The 18,334-nt window shown below is 47.8% G+C and overlaps 1 protein-coding gene and 1 pseudogene across 5 annotated transcripts in view; both read right to left on the reverse strand.

Moving 5' to 3' along the window:
* LOC128335843 (ATP-dependent zinc metalloprotease YME1L1-like) lies at positions 1-1,851 on the reverse strand (annotated as a pseudogene).
* A 1,588-nt stretch (positions 1,852-3,439) lies between these two features.
* The window catches only part of LOC128336228 (uncharacterized), a 45,098-nt gene continuing 30,203 nt past the window's right edge, over positions 3,440-18,334 (reverse strand). For 4 of the 5 annotated variants that reach the window (XM_053275575.1, XM_053275574.1, XM_053275572.1 and 1 more), the window contains 4 exons: positions 14,002-14,073; positions 13,265-13,339; positions 4,805-4,837; positions 3,440-3,545 (listed from right to left, as the gene is read on the reverse strand). In XM_053275575.1, the coding sequence (XP_053131550.1) occupies positions 4,818-4,837; positions 13,265-13,339; positions 14,002-14,073 (167 nt within the window). In that variant the 3' untranslated portion in view covers positions 3,440-3,545; positions 4,805-4,817. The remainder of the gene's footprint in view (positions 3,546-4,804; positions 4,838-13,264; positions 13,340-14,001; positions 14,074-18,334) is intronic. The other variant, XR_008311860.1, reaches the window with a different exon arrangement.

Genomic DNA, 18,334 nt, shown 5'->3' on the forward strand with positions numbered 1-18,334 from the left:
TACATAGACATAAGCCTTTATTACGGTCAGAGACCAGCATAAAATGACACATTAAATGAAAGTAATATTAGAGCAAGGTTACATGTTGAGAGAGGTGATTGCAAATATGATGGTAGCTATGATGACAGCTCTTGTGAAAAGGCAAGAATTTCAAAATAATTATAACTTAAAAGAAACAAGCCACACTGCTAAGAAACTAAAACCGCTTAACATCATAAAATGCACAGAAAGGATAAAAGGGGCATTTAAAAAGCTAAAGTTAAGATTGGTCACCATACATTAGACTATGACGAAAAACGATAGAGTTACACTCAATGCTAACATACACTAAAATACGCGACCTGGTGAAATCACACCGCATTACTCTAATCGGGCTTCGTTCTTCTCCTTCCTCTTCTTCAACAGAATCCAGTTCATCAATGAATATAATGCAAGGTGCATTTGCTTTGGCCTCTCTAAACAGATTTCTGATACGACTGGCTCCCACACCAACAAACATCTCATCAAACTCAGACCCAGAGGCATAATAGAATGGAACATCAGCTTCTCCAGCCACAGCTCTGGCAAGAAGGGTTTTGCCAGTACCAGCTGGTCCCACCAAAGGAATACCTTTAGGAAGTTTACCTCCGAGTACAGTGAATTTATCAGGATTTCTCAAGAATTCTACCACTTCCTGCAACTCCTGCTTAGCTTCTTCAACTCCTTTGATATGTTCAAAGGTGACATTTTTCATCTGAATAGGGTCCACTGCTGCATCAAGCCCAGAAGTTGCTGGGAAACGCACAGTATCAGAAAAGGAGCCTTTACCAGATAAATATGGGTTTTTAAATAAAGCATAAATACTAAGCATTATCCGAAGAACCAGAATGTAACGGTTTCGTCTTGAGGAATCATTTGTACGCTGTGAGAGTGCCTGTGATTTCAAAAAGCCCACTGCAAACCCAGTTTTAAAAGCATCTTGATGAACTTCAGGTATGTTTTTTGTTTTCATCCATTTCTCTAAACTTTCAAAATCAATTCCTCGATCTCTCAGCAGGAGACCCTTTACAAATGAGGGTGCTACATTTTCTGTTTCTGTTCATCGTGCTGATGTGGACTGCAGTCGTCTTGCTCTTGATTTCAGGGTTTTAAAACCTCGAGACTGAACGAAAACTGGCCAGCGTTGAAGGTTTTTGCATACATTCTGGAGAGGGCTAGGATGCTGTCCATACAGATCAGATGAGCGCAAAACACTAAATCCATCTGCAAAACCATACTTATTTCCAAAGAAGGACTGTGCAGATATATAGGACGTTTGCCCGTGGGAAGGGGTTTTCTTTTCCAGGAAGTAGCCTGTCCACTAGTTCATCAATCTGGCTAGCTTTCCAATCAGGTCGTCCTCGATCTCGTAGATTAAGCGTTGGCTCCGTGTTCTGTACATCATGTTCAGGAGCTGCTTCCCTTTGCACACACTGGATGGACGCTGCCGTGAAAGATGGAGCTGGACTTTGGGGCGAATGGAAGGCATTGGTGAGGTGACTCAGAGGAACTGTCTCCTGGGGCTGCCCCATGGTGGGAAAAGGAAACATCCTCGTTGAGGCCGGCCGGGCACCGGCCCTCTCTTCACAGCTGGCAGCCCCTGCTACTCAGCCCTTCCGGGCTTGGCCTCCGGAGAAAGGGGCGACTCCCAATCCAATTTTATTATGGTCATAGACCAGAGCACAAAAACACAAAAAAGATAATTAAATAAATACATACATAAATAATCCCTCTTAAGGAAGAACCAATTTTAGCCAGAACAGAATAATACAACACCAGTAACATGACTCAAACCTAATAAGTCCATAACAAGTGGGGGTGGGGCTGGGGGTGAGGGAGGGGTGGGAGGGGATGTGGGAGGGGTGGGAGGGGTGAGGGAGGTTGGGGTAGGAGTGGGGTGAGGGGGAGGGGGAGGGTGGGGTGGGGGAGGGGTGGGGTGAGGGGGAGGGTGGGGTGGGGGAGGGGTGGGGTGGGGTGAGGGGAAGGGTGGGGAAGGGGTAGGGTGGGGAAGGGGGAGAGAGAGAGACCCTACCTGCAATTCAAATCGGCCAGTTTCCCCCACCGCTTCTCCCCACTACCCGGCTTCAGGCCCCAAATTCTCCCTCCCGGCTCCGGCGCGGCGGCCGAGCCTTGGCCGGCTTCCCCCGACGCCTCTTTCCCCCTCATTCAGTGGCCAGGCGGACTCTGGGGGCGCCGCTGCCGGCCTCCGCGGCCGGGCCGCGCCATTCGCGGTCGGCTCTGGGCCGCCGTACTGCCGCCGGCCTCCGTGCTGCCGGCCTCCGTGCCGCCGGTGGTCTCTGCTCCCTTTTTTTGGCCGAGGCGGTGGCTCTGCCACCACCTCGGCCAGTTTCCCCTACCGCTTCTCCCCCCTTGGCCGGCTTCCCCCGCCGCCTCTTTCCCCCTCATTCAGCGGCCAGGCAGACTCTTGGGGCGCCGCTGCCGGCCTCCGTGGCCGGGCCGCGCCATTCGCGGTCGGCTCTGGGCCGCCGTGCTGCCGCCGGCCTCCGTGCCGCCGGCCTCCGTGCTGCCGGTGGTCTCTGCTCCCTTTTTTTGGCCGAGGCGGCGGCTCTGCCGCCACCTTGGCCAGTTTCCCCCACCGCTTCTCCCCACTGCCCGGCTTCAGGCCCCAAATTCTCCCTCCTTGCTCCGGCGCGGCGGCGGAGCCTTGGCCGGCTTCCCCCGTCGCCTCTTTCCCCCTCATTCAGCGGCCAGGCGGATTCTGGGGGCGCCGCTGCCGGCCTCCGCGGCCGGGCCGCGCCATTCGCGGTCAGCTCTGGGCCGCCGTGCTGCCGCCAGCCTCCGTGCCGCCGGCCTCCATGCCGCCGGTGGCCTCTGCTCCCTTTTTTTGGCCGAGGCGGCGTCTCTGCCGCCACCTCGGCCAGTTTCCCCCACCGCTTCTCCCCCCTGCCCGGCTTCAGGCCCCAAATTCTAACTCCCGGCTCCGGTGCGGCGGCGGAGCCTTGGCCGGCTTCCCCCGCCGCCTCTTTCCCCCTCATTCAGCGGCCAGGCGGACTCTGGGGGCGCCGCCGCAGGCCTCCGCGGCCGGGCCGCGCCATTCGCGGTCGGCTCTGGGCCGCCGTGCTGCCGCCGGCCTCCGTGCCGCCGGTGGCCTCTGTTCCCTTTTTTTGGCCGAGGGGTGGGGTGGCATGGGGGTGGGGGTGGCATGGGGTGGGGATGGCATGGGGTTGGGTGAGTGGGGTGTGGGTGGCGTGGGGTGTGGGGTGGGGTGTGGGTGGGTTGGGCTGGCATGGGGTGGGTTGGGGGTGGCATGGGTGTGGGGGTGAGGGTTGAGGGGTGGGGTGGAGTTTTAGCATTTGGGTGCGAGCGAGGGTGGGGGAGTGGGGGGTGAGGGTTGGGGATCGAGGTTGGGGTGGGGGTGGGGGGGTTGGTTTTGGCATTGGAAGTTGGGGTTGTGGGGATGGGGTTGGGGTTGGGGTTCGGTGAGGGTTTCCTGCCGGGCTGCAGACAGGGTTGCCAGGCAGCAAGTGCCTTGGGGTGCCACGCCTCTGCATGTCCGAGATCTTGACCTGTCAGAGAGAGAGAGAGAGATTGATTTGCTGAGCTGAGCCCGCCGGCATTTTGTAAACAGGCTTTGCCAACTAGATTTCTAATGGAATCACCATGTTTTGGTAAGAGTGACACCCATTTGAAAAACACACCATTGGCAGAAGCTGGGAGGGAGGTTGTAGCAACCCCAAGGAAATGTGATCCCGCTACGCCATGAGCCGGGTCTCATGATCAGTGAGAGCCGGTTGGGTGAGCTGAGCGGGGAGAGCGGGCTAAGCCCCTTCTCCCCGCTCATGATCTGGGCGGGATCCCTGGGTGGCCGGATCAGCCGCCCACAGGATTGCTGGCTCCGTGACGCTGCTCGCAGGGCATGCTGGCAAGACCCCCGGAGCCAGGCGGTGGCTTTTTGCCTCCCCTCGGGGGGGGGGTCTCCTCGTGAGTAGCCATGGCGCGGAGCTGCACCACGGCTACTCTCGATTGAAAACAACGGGATTGCAGAGCGCTCGTTCCACAAACCTGGTTTTAGGGGTGGGGTACTTGAGTGGGTTACCCACTCTAGAACCACGGGGCTTGCAGCTGAGCCCGGTGGTTCTCGCAATCAGCAAAACTTGAGCTCGGCTCTTCTAGCCCGATTTCTGCGGATTGTGCGAATCGCCCCTAAGAGACTCTCATGAGCTTTGAAGAGAGGAATACTGCGGCTACTCACGATCTTTTGGACCAGGTTTGCGGAGTTCTCGCTCCGCAAACCTGGTTTTAGGGCAGGCGTAGTGAGGCAGGTTACCCGCCTCGGAACCACTGGGCTCGCTGGTCTAAATCCCTGGTCTAAATCACTAAATCACGGGTCTAAAACCAGGTTTATGGAGCGAGTGCTCCGCAAACCTGGTTTCCAGGATCGTGAGTCGCTGTGGCGTGTCTTCATGCCACGCCTACTCCCGAGGAGACCCTAGGAGGGAAGGCAAAAAGCCACCTCCCGGCTCCGGGGGTCTCCTCAGCATGCCCTGCGTGTTCGAGCAGGGCATGCTGGAGCCTGGGGGGGCCAATCAGCCCCCGCTCCCCCCAGCCCTCGCCGGCTCCGTCACGGAGCCAGCAGTTGTGTGGGCGGCCGATCCGGCCACACAGGGCTTCCTCCCCACTCGCCCGAAGAAACCGGGTCTGACGGATCGTGAGACCCGGCTCTAGAACACACTAGAAACACTAGAGGTACAGTAAGAATATTTATGCTGCTTAGCTAGATATAGGCTAAGATATCGTGAGTTAGAGAGATGTAATTAAAACTCACCCATTTTCTTCTTTCAGCCAGTTTGGAAGATCTCTGCAAGATGAAACCATAGAGAGATAAATCACTATCATGGTCCTGGAATCAAGACTAGGCTTAAAAGTATTTAAGAGGGTTGGGGTCTTCCAGCCTTAGGAGGAGGACTAGAATGTGGGTTTTAGCTCTTAATTTTATATATATATTATAATTATATATATATAATGTTATAAAATTCTTTGTAAAATTTCTCTTGTTTAGTCCCTTGTTCTGTGAAATACACAGACAAGCCTCTGTGTGTGTGTGTGTGTGTGTGCATGTTTCTGAACGGGAGCCCAAAGCTCTGGTTCTGTGTAGGAATTCAACTCTACATCAATCTTATAGCTCATCTCTGTGAAGATGAGGTTTCTGTTGTATTTATTCTGAATGTATTTATTCTAGTGACATGTTTTTTTTGGTAAACTGTTCCAGACCAAACTTGCTCTGACACTGAATTCTAAAATTCACAGTTATTGTATTAATTGAACATAAAATTGGTCATGGCCTGAGCAACAGGGGGAACTTTTAGAGTCCCAGCTGGCCAACTGGGTTCTGAATCTTCTCACCTCTGCAAAAGTGCTGCTTATGGCTAAATGCATTAGGCATGAGAGCAAGCTCTATTTCATTCATTCTTATATTAAGTTGATTCTGATATTTCTGCCACTACTGAGTATCAACAGCCTTTATATGTTATGTTTACTGATTTCCTTGAGATGGTCTCTTACCTATTTTCTGAAGGAAAAATGGATTTTAAGATAAATTAGTCTGATTGTATTACTGTCATGTTTTTGCAAAATCTATGCAATATTTCTGCTAGCTGAATTTGATGTAAACTGAGAGCCAATGATCAAATGGTCTAAGGTTTAAATTTTAAATTTGTCTCACCGCCAGCCCTGCCTTTGCCTTCACAGTAGTTGAACCTTCAGATTCCAGAACCCAGACGGAAGATTTGAAGAAATGAAGTGATTTTTTTCCACTCCTGCAAGTGGCAAGGAGTTCCAAAGTACCGGGTTGCAATTCACCTTGGAAATTTCCCAGCTAAAGGGGATTAGTCTGGGGCAATAGATGGCTGACTCCCCCCCCCCTTTTGGTGGGGAATCCTGGGGTTTCCATGGCTACTACTTTTGTTCTTAATCCAGCTACTTTACTTCCTTTTGAGCTTACAGAAGACCAAGAACATGATTGCTTGCAAGCTGTGGACTGCATCTATGCCAAGCCATCCTGATCTTAAAGATGAACCTCTCCAAAATGCAGACTTTGAGCTGTACATGGATGGAGGCAGCTTCATGTAAGATGGACAATGTAAGCTGGCTATGCAGTAGTGATTGACCATGAAGTCCTGGTGGTGGAATCTCTTTCTCCAGGTATCTCAGCACAGCTTGCAGAGCTCATCACCTTCAAGGTAATTTTTACACAACTCATGGGGCCACTTGGAAAGAAAGAAGATTTTAACAGTGGGAAACAAGGAAGTCAAGTATGGGACACAGATATCAGAACTCTAGACTGCTGTTACACGACTAGAAGAGGTTGCAGTCATCCATAGCAGAGGTCACCAGAGGGAAATGACCCAGTGCCAAAGGGTCATTGGATGGCAGATGCTGCAGCTAAAACCGCTGCTCCTTCTGTTCCTGTTTCCAAGCATCTTGGATTCCTGTGCTAACTATCTTGGCACAACCCCCCCACATATTCAGAAAAAGGACATTGACTTTGCACCACAGCAGGGGGCGCATTTAGAAGAGGATGGCTGGTAAAGAACAGCAGATGGATGTGGAATTCTTGCAGAACCAATCCTTTGGTTTTCCCTAGTCAATACAAAGACACTTTTGTGCCTCTTGGGTGTACCCTTTTGCAGAACATGTGGCAACAGCCTGTGTAATTTGTGTAGTAAACAATCCTACTTTACCAAGGTATAGTATCTCACTGGACATGCCAAGTCAGGCAATGCCCAAGCTGTGGGTAGACAGAGGGCAGGGATTGACTTTACCTGTGTGGGCTATCTTTGGGACACCACAACTATCTACATGCTACTGACGATGAAGTCAGTTATACTGGATGGAGATCGATTGCCCTGACAAAGGCCTGTAAGTATGATTGTCAGCCAGCGTGGTGCAGTGGTTAGAGTGCTGGACTAGGACCGGGGAAATTCAGCCATGACGCTTGCTGGGCGACACAGAGCCTGCCACTCAAATGGTTTGGCCTGCCTCACAGGGTTGTTGTAAGGAGGAAGAACAGGATACAGAAGAGAATGTGAGATGCCACATGGAAACTGGACTTTGTTAGCAGTGACTATGCTTGACCTGAAAGGCTTTAATGCCTCCTCGGGGCCCCGGACTCAAGAGGGGGGTGAGAAATGTGAATGCCTTTTTCTTTTTGACTTTATTGCTTTGCTTTTGCCCACGATTGCTGTTTTGTTCTCGTGATCAGAAACCAGCCTACAACACAAGCCACCAAGCCTTAAATGAGGACATCATCCCCTGTTCTGGTCTTCGGGGAAGAGGAGCCCAGGGCAAGCAGGGAAACAAAAATATAAATTGGAAAAAAGGGGGGGGGGATGCCAAAAGACCAAATTGAAAATAGCCTCAGGTCTTATCCATCCTTTGTATTATTTGCCTTGAAAACTTGATTTTCCTTTTGTGCTGAGGATTAGCACCCAGAGACTTAGTCTCAGGATGCTGTCCCTACATGGGGGGAGGGAATTGGCAACTCACTTGCCTGTCTTTCTCTCAAGTAAAGAGGTTTGCAACCAACAGTGCCTTGAATTGTCTTTCCAAGAAGGATCGGTCCTCCCCAGATTGAAGGAATACTTGGATCCATCGCCAGAATGTGATCCCAAGGGGGTCTCCAGAGGACACCCAGGGAAACTAACCATCAGCAGCAGCAGCTACCAGAGGGCAGTTCCTATCTGCATTTCCAACCCAACCCAATGGTGACAGCACGTCCATCTGCTACCCTGTCCTGTGTTTGAGGAAGAGGGCTTAATGCACAGTTCATCTTCCTGCTCCTAAGTGCTGTAGGAGAGGAATAGACAACAAACAAGCAAGCCAATTTGTTCACTTTTCTCTGGAGTCATACATGCAACAGCATTCCCCTAAGCCCTGGAACCATCCTACCTGGGTAAGATACCTTGCCAAAGACACTATTTCAAAATTCTGCCAAGGACACTATTTCAGATTGCCCACAAGGGGGGGGGGGAGAGTCAAGGCTCCCAAACACATGAACATTTGAGCTTGTCTGTGGACACTAGCCAAACGAGCCAAAACAATACGGATCAGAGAACATCCAGGATAGCCAAAATCCTGCAACGTTGTACAAGAGCATTTGGTTCTCAACTGAAGGACTAAAATGTTTTTCTTACCAAGGACTTTTAGATTTTGAATTCTAAAGCTCTCCATGGCTTCCTTTTTGGCCATGACAGACTTTAGAGGACACTAAGGGGGGTGGGAGTTGATGATTTACACCACTTTCTTATATTACTTTCTTGTAATGACTATGCGCTATCATTATGTTGAAAACCCTGCTCTCTCTTGTGCTGTAATGACATGGACCTCACTTGTTTCACTTACATATTGTGCCAATCATTTCATTGTTTTCAACCAAAGCATTTACTTGAAAGTCTGCACCTATCCCCAAGTTACTGGTCCCTTTTGTGCTCTAAGACATTAAGCCATCCCAAGCTTTACCTGCTAATTTTATAGACACTTGTATTTAATCTATGTGACTGTACATGACTTTTCATTGCTATCGCTTTCCACAAGCTGATCACCCATTAATTGCCAGAAGCACCTGGTTCCACATTGCTAGACTGTTATTGATACTTTATTTGGGATAAAGATGGGTTAAAACCATGTTGCTTGTTGTAAGTTGTATGATCTTTATATGTACAGTTTGCTGTTATAAAACCTTTTATCTATATCAAATCATGCCAGATATGGGTGGTTAAGGATGTGTGTGTGATGTATAGAATTATAATAATTATGTTTATAGCTCTAGGATGTTGTATGCAATGTATCTAGTTTTATTGCCATATGTACAGCCCATTCAGCACCTACTATTTCTGTAATGCTTAAGGCATCCCAAAACCACATATGTCCCAAATCCTTTCGCTACACAAAACACAGAACTATATTTCCTTTTATATTTCCAAGATTAGAAGTTTATGTGTTAGAAAGAGCTATTATTAATATTTCCAACAGTTAGAACTTTCATTTAACTAATATGGAGAGCCTAATGATTTAGGGGAAAGGAAGGTAATTCTAGTTATAGCCTGTATTTCCTTTTATTGTTAATCACATGTTGCTGCTTATAATGTCTTCCAGCTTTAATCCAAGTGTTTATGAGAACCTTTAAACCTTGCCAGAATGTAAGACCCATATATATAGCTGTACCTTTACAAACCCATATATCCCGAAGATTCAGGATGATACAGTATTTCAGGGGGGAACTGATGTGTTTTAGAAAACCAAAGTAACTCCATTTTACTTAGAAAACCTCAGTCTGACTTAAAGTAACCCCAGCCCAGCCCAGCCCAGCTCAGCTCAGAGCCATCAAGGCCTCTCATGATCAACGTCATTATCTCTCTCCACTAAAATGTATCTAAAGAAACTTAAGACAGTTTAGAAAACAGGATGTAACCAAATAAGGAGTGATTACCAGATGAACAATGAATCATTCGCATGCGTACTAGATACTTAGTCCACCATTTTGTTGCCACGTATACTATGTCTGGGGTGTCAGCATCATTCAGATTGTTTGTATACATGTAAGATGCACCTATAACCAATTTGTATTCAATGCAGAGCGATAGCGAATTGAATTACCTGGGTATCTGCCGTAGCAATTAAATACCTCTAATTGATTCCCACTGAGTCTGTTTGATTGGCAAAAAGGCGGACCCAGGGACGAACTGAATTCACATCACTATGGTGGGAAAAGCTCGCAGGTTCTATGTTGTGTAGCTAGTTCTTGCAACTAGAGCAAACCAGCATTTGCAGTGCATAGTGAATGGAAAGTGGAGTGGGAAGAAATGAAATCAAACGGACCTTATTTTCCTCTTTAATGTGATCCGGATTGTCAAATGACCAAGCAATCTTGCTTTTGTGTACCTGTGATAGACTTGTGTACTTGCTTGATTGCAGGACGCTAAGGGAATATGCTTGTATCAGACCCGTTCAACTTCTTGCCGTAAATAAACCTGGCCAATGATAGTGTTTTGACGCTGCGGTGTGTAACTTGAACTTTTAGATCTCAGTCCAGAGACCAGCATGGAACTTTCCAATAAAAATCTCCATTTGAAAGAAAGAGGGAAAGGATGGGCAGGAGGCTTGGCTTGAGAAATGGGGGGGGGGGGGAGGATGGGGGTCAGGGAGGCTTCAGAAAGAGGGAAAGGATGGGGCAGGCCTGGAGGCTTGGAGAGGGCGGGGGCAGGCTGGCGGCAGGCTTTAGGAGCCACCCCATCCCGCCAAACATCTCTGTGTTGACTTTGTTACTTGTCTTTTACATTTTTGGTAGTCCTTCTCCCCCCCCCCCCCCCAGAGCAATGCACGGCCTTCGGCCCTGGCCGTGTCTCTTGCCAACTGCGAGGCGCGCCTCACGGTGGCGAATGCTGGGAGGGTGACCCCACCCCCAGTTCTCCCAGTCCTGCAGCTTCTCTCTCTCCAACTCGATATCGATTGCCTTTCCATTTCCCTCTTTCCTCTTTCCCCCTCTCAACCTCCTTTTTCACTTTTTCCCCCTAAGAAAAGAGAAAGGGTGCCGATCGCCTTCTGAACTCTCCTCCCTCCCTCCCTGCCCTTCTCCACATGGAGCACGCAGGGAAGACTCGAATGGCACTAGTTCCCAAAGGACACAAGGGCTTTATCTCCACTGCGAGGGCTCCCAGATCGCCTCTGCCTGCCCAGGCAACTGTGCCGACTCTACTGCCGCCCGGCCAAGCCCCACACACGATTTCCCACCCTTGGGCCAAGGCACCCAGAGGAGATAGCTCGCCAACGCTCTTGCTGCTCTCCTGGAGGCCCCGACAGGCCCTGGATGCCCAACTAAAGCACCCACCCGCCACCTCAAGGAAACTCAAGGCCACACGGAGCAGACAGGCTTCTCTCGCCATGCCCACGGAAGGGGACAGGGCGTGGAGGAGACCCGGCTGACCGAGCAGCACTGTCCCTGCCATGACTGGGCAGACCGAGCTCCAGAGAGAAGAGTGGGAAGACCATCCTTCAGGACGCAGCGAGAGCTCATCCTATGGTGTGATCTCCTTCCCCTGCGTGTCCCTCTGGGGCAGGCAGGCCCCAACCCTCTTCCGCCCCATTGCTGCGACGCTCTTTCCACTGCGCAGGCGCACCTCGCAGTTGGCAAGAGACCTTGCCGGGGCTGAACACCCTGCATCCATCGCTCTGGGACTCACGAGTGAGGTTGCAGCTGCCGGTGGAGGCGGGTGGGGAGGAGAAGGACTACTCATTTCCTGGCTCACTCCCCAGCAGCCATCGCTCGGCCATGCATCAACAAAAATGTAAAAAGATTTTTTAAAAATACCGGGCTGGGCGATGGGTAATGGGGAGTCATGTGACATGTCGGGGGGGGGGGCTTGAGGCAGCGGGCCCTGAAACAACTGCCTTCCCTTGCCCAATGGTGGCTACACCCATGACCGGGGGACCAAATGACCTTCAGAACCCACTCAAACTCCATAAATCAGCACCTACTTCTGAACCATCTTTTGCACAGCTGAATTTAAATTAATTAATTTATTTATTACATTTGTACACCGCCCCAAACTTTCGTCTCTGGGCGGTTAACAATAGAATAAAACACGTTCAAATACATACAAAAACCTAAAACAACCCAGCAATTTAAAAATCAACCATGAATTAAAACCTTCCAATTTAAAGAACAGAAAAAGCTTGGGTGGGTTTTCAAATGCTTTCTAAAAATTGTCAGAGATGGGGAGGATCGTATCTCAGCAGGGAGCGCATTCCACAGTCTCGGGGCAGCAACCGAGAAGGCCTGTCCCCATGTAGCCACCAGCCGAGCTGGCGGCAACTGGAGACGGACCTCTCTGGACGACCTCAATGGGCGGTGGGGCTCATAATGAAGAAGACGTTTTCTTAGATACCCAGGGTCTAAGCCATTTAGGGCTTTTTAAGTTATGACAAGCACTTTGTATTTTGCCCGGAAACCTATTGGCAGCCAGTGTAACTCCATCAAGCTTCCGGACTACGTACAAGGGGCGTAACTAGGTTGGAGTGGGCCCTGAGACAAGATTCTTAAACGGGCCCCCCTGCCGAGAAATATAATAATAATAATAATAATAATAATAATAATAATAATAATAATAATAATAATGTCATCCACCACAGTGGCCAAGGCAGTTTCAGTCCCAAACCCAGGGAAAAACCCAGATCAAAAAGGGCCGAGATAATCCTTATCATCACCCAAGACCCTTTGCAGCTGCAGAGACCGCACATGCTCTATCACATGACATTACACTACATAAATAAAAGAGAAGATTTGAAACAGACCGATAGTTATCAAGGTGGGTGGAATCAAGGGAAGACTTTTTAAACCTCCAGACTTGACTTCTGTAATGCGCTCTACGTGGGGCTGCCTTTGTACGTAGTCCAGAAACGTCAGTTGGTTCAGAACGCAGCAGCCAGGTTGGTCTCTGGGTCATCTCGGAGAGACCACATTACTCCTTTGTTGATGGAGTTACACTGGCTGCCAATAGTTTTCCGGGCAAAATACAAAGTGCTAGTTATAATTTATAAAAACCTAAACGGCTTAGGCCCTGGGTATTTAAGAGAGCGTCTTCTTCGCTATGAGCCCCACCGCCCATTGAGGTCACTTGCTGAAGTGCGTCTCCAGTTGCCGCCAACTCGTTTGGTGGCTACACAGACGGGCCTTCTGGGCTGCTGCCCCGAGATTGTGGAATGCGCTCCCTGCTGAGATACGATCCTCCCCATCTCTGGCCATTTTCAGAAAACACCTGAAAACACATCTCTTCAACCAGGCTTTCTCAGCTTTTTAAAACTTGTTTTTAAATTCTTCTGATTATTTGTTGTTTTACGATGTTTTTAATTGTTAATTATCGTTTTTATGCTTTATAATTTTTGTTTTAATTATTAACTGATTTTAATGGTTTTAATTTTTTAATGGATTTTAATGGTGTTTTAATGGTGTTTGGAACCCTAACCCTAACCCTAACCGTGAGCCTTTTGGAAGGGTGGTATAAAAGTTTAAATCGATATATAGATAGATGATAGATAGATAGATAGATAGATAGATAGATAGATAGATAATGATCTTACCACTGCCTCCTTGAGGCTCAGTGGCATCTTGCTCTCTCATTAATAATTGGCTCTAACCACCTACCTGTTCTTTCCCTGGCAGATTTTACTCGCCATGAAGGGCAAGGGTCCAGAGCGCCTGTTGCTGCCTGTACACTACCAAGGAGCTTACCTACGTCTTCAGGTGGCACCCATTCATTGGTGCTCCCAGATGGTCCATGCCATGTACCATACAGAGTGTCCTTAGCTGCAAAGTAACAAGCAAAGCAGTCAGAGCTGCAGGCAGGAATCTCTCTCAGCCCGATCTTGGAGATGCTGCCAGGGAGGGAACCTGAAACCCTCCCCCTTCTCACAGGGGCCTCTGTGAGGTCGTGACTTTGCCACATGAAACCGCTCTGCTGGCCTAAATAAGCCTCTAAAAATATTCCCGGTAAGAGTATCGGGTCCAATTGTTCCCTTCTCTCCTCCCTGCAAGAGCAGCACTGTGGAGCAAAAGCGATAAGTGGAGAATATTCTGCTCCTCTGCTGTATTATTGCCAATAGAAAGAGGGGGGGGGGGAATCCCAAACTATACAATGTCAAGTACTTACAAAGGAAAACAACATGGACATCATCCAGACTCCTAATAACATTAATTAACTGCCAATTGTCTGAATTTTTCCAAGAGAAGCCATATGAAATGGAGAGGAGAGGCAAAAATGGAGCCTAATGTGTTTATTCCCCCTTCCAATTCCCAGTTCAGATTTAGCATCGATTAAACGTCAGACTAATAAGCACGCCACTTCAATTCCTGCAATCGACCATTTTAGAGTGGTCCCACTCCAACTGGCAAATAGAAGCCAAATGTTCTAGGCTATTTCCTTAGGTGTAAAGGCAGATCTTAATTGTGTGAGGAATGTAAACACCTACCTTGCGAAACCATGATGACAGTTCTAAGGGTCTCCTCGTCTGCGTCCGGCTGTTTGCAGGAGGCAGTAGGATCTAAAAAAGTTAGGACACGTTTTAGGATGACAGAGTTTAAGATTAAAATAATAAATACGATTTATTGTACTCAATGCCAACACAGACATAATTTACTCAACAGACAGGTTCCCCTAGTTATCCTGGGGTGTGTGGAGTACCTGAGTAAAAGGTACCTTCCCATCCTGTCTCATCCCCTGAATGGTCCACTTCATCCCCAATGAGGAAGGAGGCCCTGGATCCAGGGCCATGATATTCCCACCCTGCCAATAACCGACTCACCCCTCCCTGCCCATTCTATAGAGTTTATATCCAGGGATAAGTACCCCAGTGGTCAGCAGCGTAGCAAGGCTGGAGTGGGCCCAGGGACAAGATTTTGGCCCCCCCTCACCGAAGCTCAGCTCATGAAGTAAGGAAATCTTAAATGAGCCTGAATAGTGGTCACAAAAAGCAGAGTGTCTATAACAGAGAGGGATAGATCTCCCCTATGTGCCACCATAGAACATCATCCTAAATTATTTTTAAAATGGTTTTGTAAGCATGGGCCTTAATAATTCAAGCTTGGGAAGGGTGAGCCTACGAATGAGACCAGCTGGGTCTAGAATATTAAGTGCTAGGGCTATAGATTCTCGGGCAATAGATGTCCTTAAAATTTTCTTATGGCAGGACATATGAATTTATTTACTTTCAATGTTAAGGGACGAGAAACACCACAAAAAAGAACCAAAATTCTTAGCTTTTTAAAGAGACAAAATGTCGATGTGGCCTCCCTACAAGAAACACATGTGGCAGAAAATGACATTCACAGGCTTAAACGGATCTGGGTGGTCCATGTTTTGGGGGCGGGGTCCTCTTCCAGGTCAAGAGGGGTGGCAATCCTAGTTCCTAAGCGCATCATGTTCAACCCCCTTAAGGTAGAGGCAGCCCCTCTAGGAAGAGTTATCATTGTGGAAGCCCAGATTGGGCCCCAAATCATCCTTTTGGCTCATGTGTAGGCCTCCAATGAAGATTGCCCCTCCTTTTCTACAGCTGTACACACTAAGCTTCTTGCAAGGGAGAACAGTAACTTAATTTATGGAGGAGACTTCAACGAAGTTCTGAATCCCCTAATGGACAGGAGCACAGGGCATTCTGTGTTCTCTAAATCTCGTGTTCTGTTAAATAGTTTTATGAGTTACCACACGCCGCTCTATGACACCCCTTTTCCCCCAACGTGAAGCTATACATTTGCTGCAATCCTCATTATTCCCTATGTGGAATTCAAAAATACTTTAACAATTCACCAATAATCAGAGGAGTGTCCAATTGCCTTGGGGTTTTGTGGGTGGTAGGCACCCCTGTCTGTCTACCACCCATCCCACTTTTGTGCCCCTAGGTGCTCCACAATAGGGGATATGGACTGGTTCTGGTCCCATTATACTCTATGAGAAAAATAATTGAAAATATTTCAAATATTCATAAAAAATTGTAATACTGTCCGATTGCTTCAGGGTTTGGGTGGTTGTTGGCACCCATGCGTGCTCCACAATAAGGTATAATGGCATGGTTCAAGTTCCATTATACCCTATGAGAAAAAAAATAATAATTTTCAAAAATTCATAAAAAATTGTACGAGTGTCTGATTGCTTTGGCGTTTGGGTGGCAGCTACCCCTGGGTGCCAGCTACCATACTACCAATTTTTGGATGTCCAAACCATTTTGAACCAGTTCAAACCAGTTCGAACCAGTTCGAATCGCACCACCCCTGGTTTGGTTCGAATTTGAACCTGCAGCTCAAACCTGATGGCTGGTTCAGTTTGAATTCGAACCTTCGTACCACCCTGGTTTGGATTTGAACCGGATCGCATTTGAACCAGTTCGCACATCCCTACTACTGGCTGAGGTGGCAACCAAAGGTGCAAATACACATGAATTGCCTAAAACGATGTATGTAGCAAATGTGTCTCTTATACCAAAACCACAAAGGGACCTGCAGCAATGTGAAAATTATAGACCAATATAGACTTTCAGAAGCTTAGCATTGCTGTTTCTTCACACACGCACATAAATATAATTGGTCATTTAGACGAGATTGGATAATGAAGCACATCCCTTTTGATCAAAGGGGAGTGCAAACATCTGGCAGACGCTGTAGGATATATGAAGCATGATCAGTACCATTGAAGCCAGTACAATTTGGTATCCAGTAGGATTTCTAATTTAGAAACCACTGGTAGGTGCAGTGTCACTTGGGAAGAAATAAATGTGAGTAATTACTAAAAAATTTCTAACCCTTTAAGTTAAGGTAACTTGTTGAAGCTATTTTAAAATGATCCATGTGTTATTATGTATTCAGCTCACTTCTCCTGATGAAGTCCTGTTCAAGCAGGAGGAAACAGGTTAAAATGACCTAGGATACCTGTTGGGTATTTTTTTGGACAAGGAGCATCTATCAGAAGGAGCAACATTTGTACATCGAGCTACCTTTAGAATAAGAACTTGCAAAGACAAAAGATCTGGAAGAATTGTGAGTTATATTTGGAGTAACCACTTGAACACAGAACCAGCAAGAGAAAAGAGAAAAGATCTGGAAGGACTATATGTCTACATGTAATAGGACCATGGACATTATTGACACTTTTTGGGGGGTCACTTTTTGGGGGGTCAGAACACAGATAATTTCTTGAGCAATTTGTGTGTTTCATTCATGTAAGTTGTGTGTGGAAATAGACTCTTCTACACGGTATAGAGACTACCCTGTATATGTTTTTGTTCTCGTTAGCCCTAAGTGGCGGGGAGCAGATAATATACGTCTGGCTCATCATCGTATCCACATTACGTCCCGTAGGACCGACCAGGCCCTGCTGCTGTCCCTTGACGCTGAAAAGGCCTTTGAGAAAGTACATAGAGGCTTCCTCTTGGCAACTCTTGAGAAATTCAGATTCCCTACCTCTTTCGTCAATTGGGTGCGGACAATCTATAAAATGCCTTCAGCGAGGATCAATACTAACGGCCAACAGACGAGACCCCTCTCCCTTCAGTGCGGGGTCAGACAGGGCTGTCCCTTGTCTCCATTGCTCTTCGACTTGGCCCTTGATCCTCTGGCTTGCACAGTGAGGCAAAATGCAGGTATTAAGGGGATCGAGGTAGATGGACAAGAACATAAAATTGCATTATATGCAGATGACAGCCTCTTATTTCTTTCCAAACCACAGGAATCCGTCCCTAAACTTATGGAATTACTATACCAATTTGGGGACCTCTCTGGATACAAAATTAATTGGCACAAATCCGAGGCCATGTCCATTGGGAAATTGCCCCTCTCTCATAGGGATATGCCGTGGCCCTTTTCTTGGAAAACAGACCTCGTGAAATACTTAGGTATTCTCATGACTAAACAACCTAATCTAATTGTCAAAACTAATTTAGATAAAATACTTTCACAGATTAAGTTAGACTTCCTCCGCTGGGCTGACCTCCCGCTGAGTTTGTGGGGTAAGAGAGCTGTTGTAAAAATGAACATTATGCCCAGAGGTACTATTGATACTTGAAGAGGGCTTCCGTTGCTTATCCCTCAAAGATACTTTAGAGAAATTGACAGAGCTGTGAGGAGGTTCCTCTGGGGTAATGGCAGGTCTCGGGTTGCTTTTAATAAAGTCCAGTTGGCCACAGACAAAGGGGGAGTCAACCTCGTGAACCTTAGATTGTACCATAACACGTTTTTACTTGCACAAGTTATCCATTGGCATGCCAACACAGATGGGGAAAGGCCAGAATGGGCTCAAGTGGAGCTAGCTGAACTGAAACCCTGAGAGGGATGGGGAGCACTGGGCTCCAGATCTCTTCAACATCCCCACTACCAATCCCCTACTATACTAGCAGCCCGACACGCCTGGAAGGAATTGGCAAGGCAACTAAACTTCGATCCCTATGACCACATGGATATGACACTGTGGGGTAACCCACATATATTGATAGGCAAACAACCAATTTTGTGGAAACATTGGGTTGATAAAGGGATTTACCAGTTATCACAGCTGAAAAATGCAAATGATAGCTACAAACCCTTTGCACTCCTGCAAGAGGAGTTCCATCTACCAACAGCATGTGCCTGGCAATATATGCAACGGAGACATACCATATCGGCTCAATTCGGTCCAGGCGCCCTGGCGTGGCGACCACAGCAACTCCAGCTATCTTTGGGCTTGCCATTAAGATGGCCTCTCTCCCAAAACTCAATAAGTACCTATATGCCAGTGTGCATAGAGACATAGACCCTGGGTTAGATTGACTAAGGGACAAA

Source organism: Hemicordylus capensis, chromosome 12, assembly GCF_027244095.1.
Source record: "Hemicordylus capensis ecotype Gifberg chromosome 12, rHemCap1.1.pri, whole genome shotgun sequence".
Classification (NCBI taxonomy): domain Eukaryota; kingdom Metazoa; phylum Chordata; class Lepidosauria; order Squamata; family Cordylidae; genus Hemicordylus; species Hemicordylus capensis.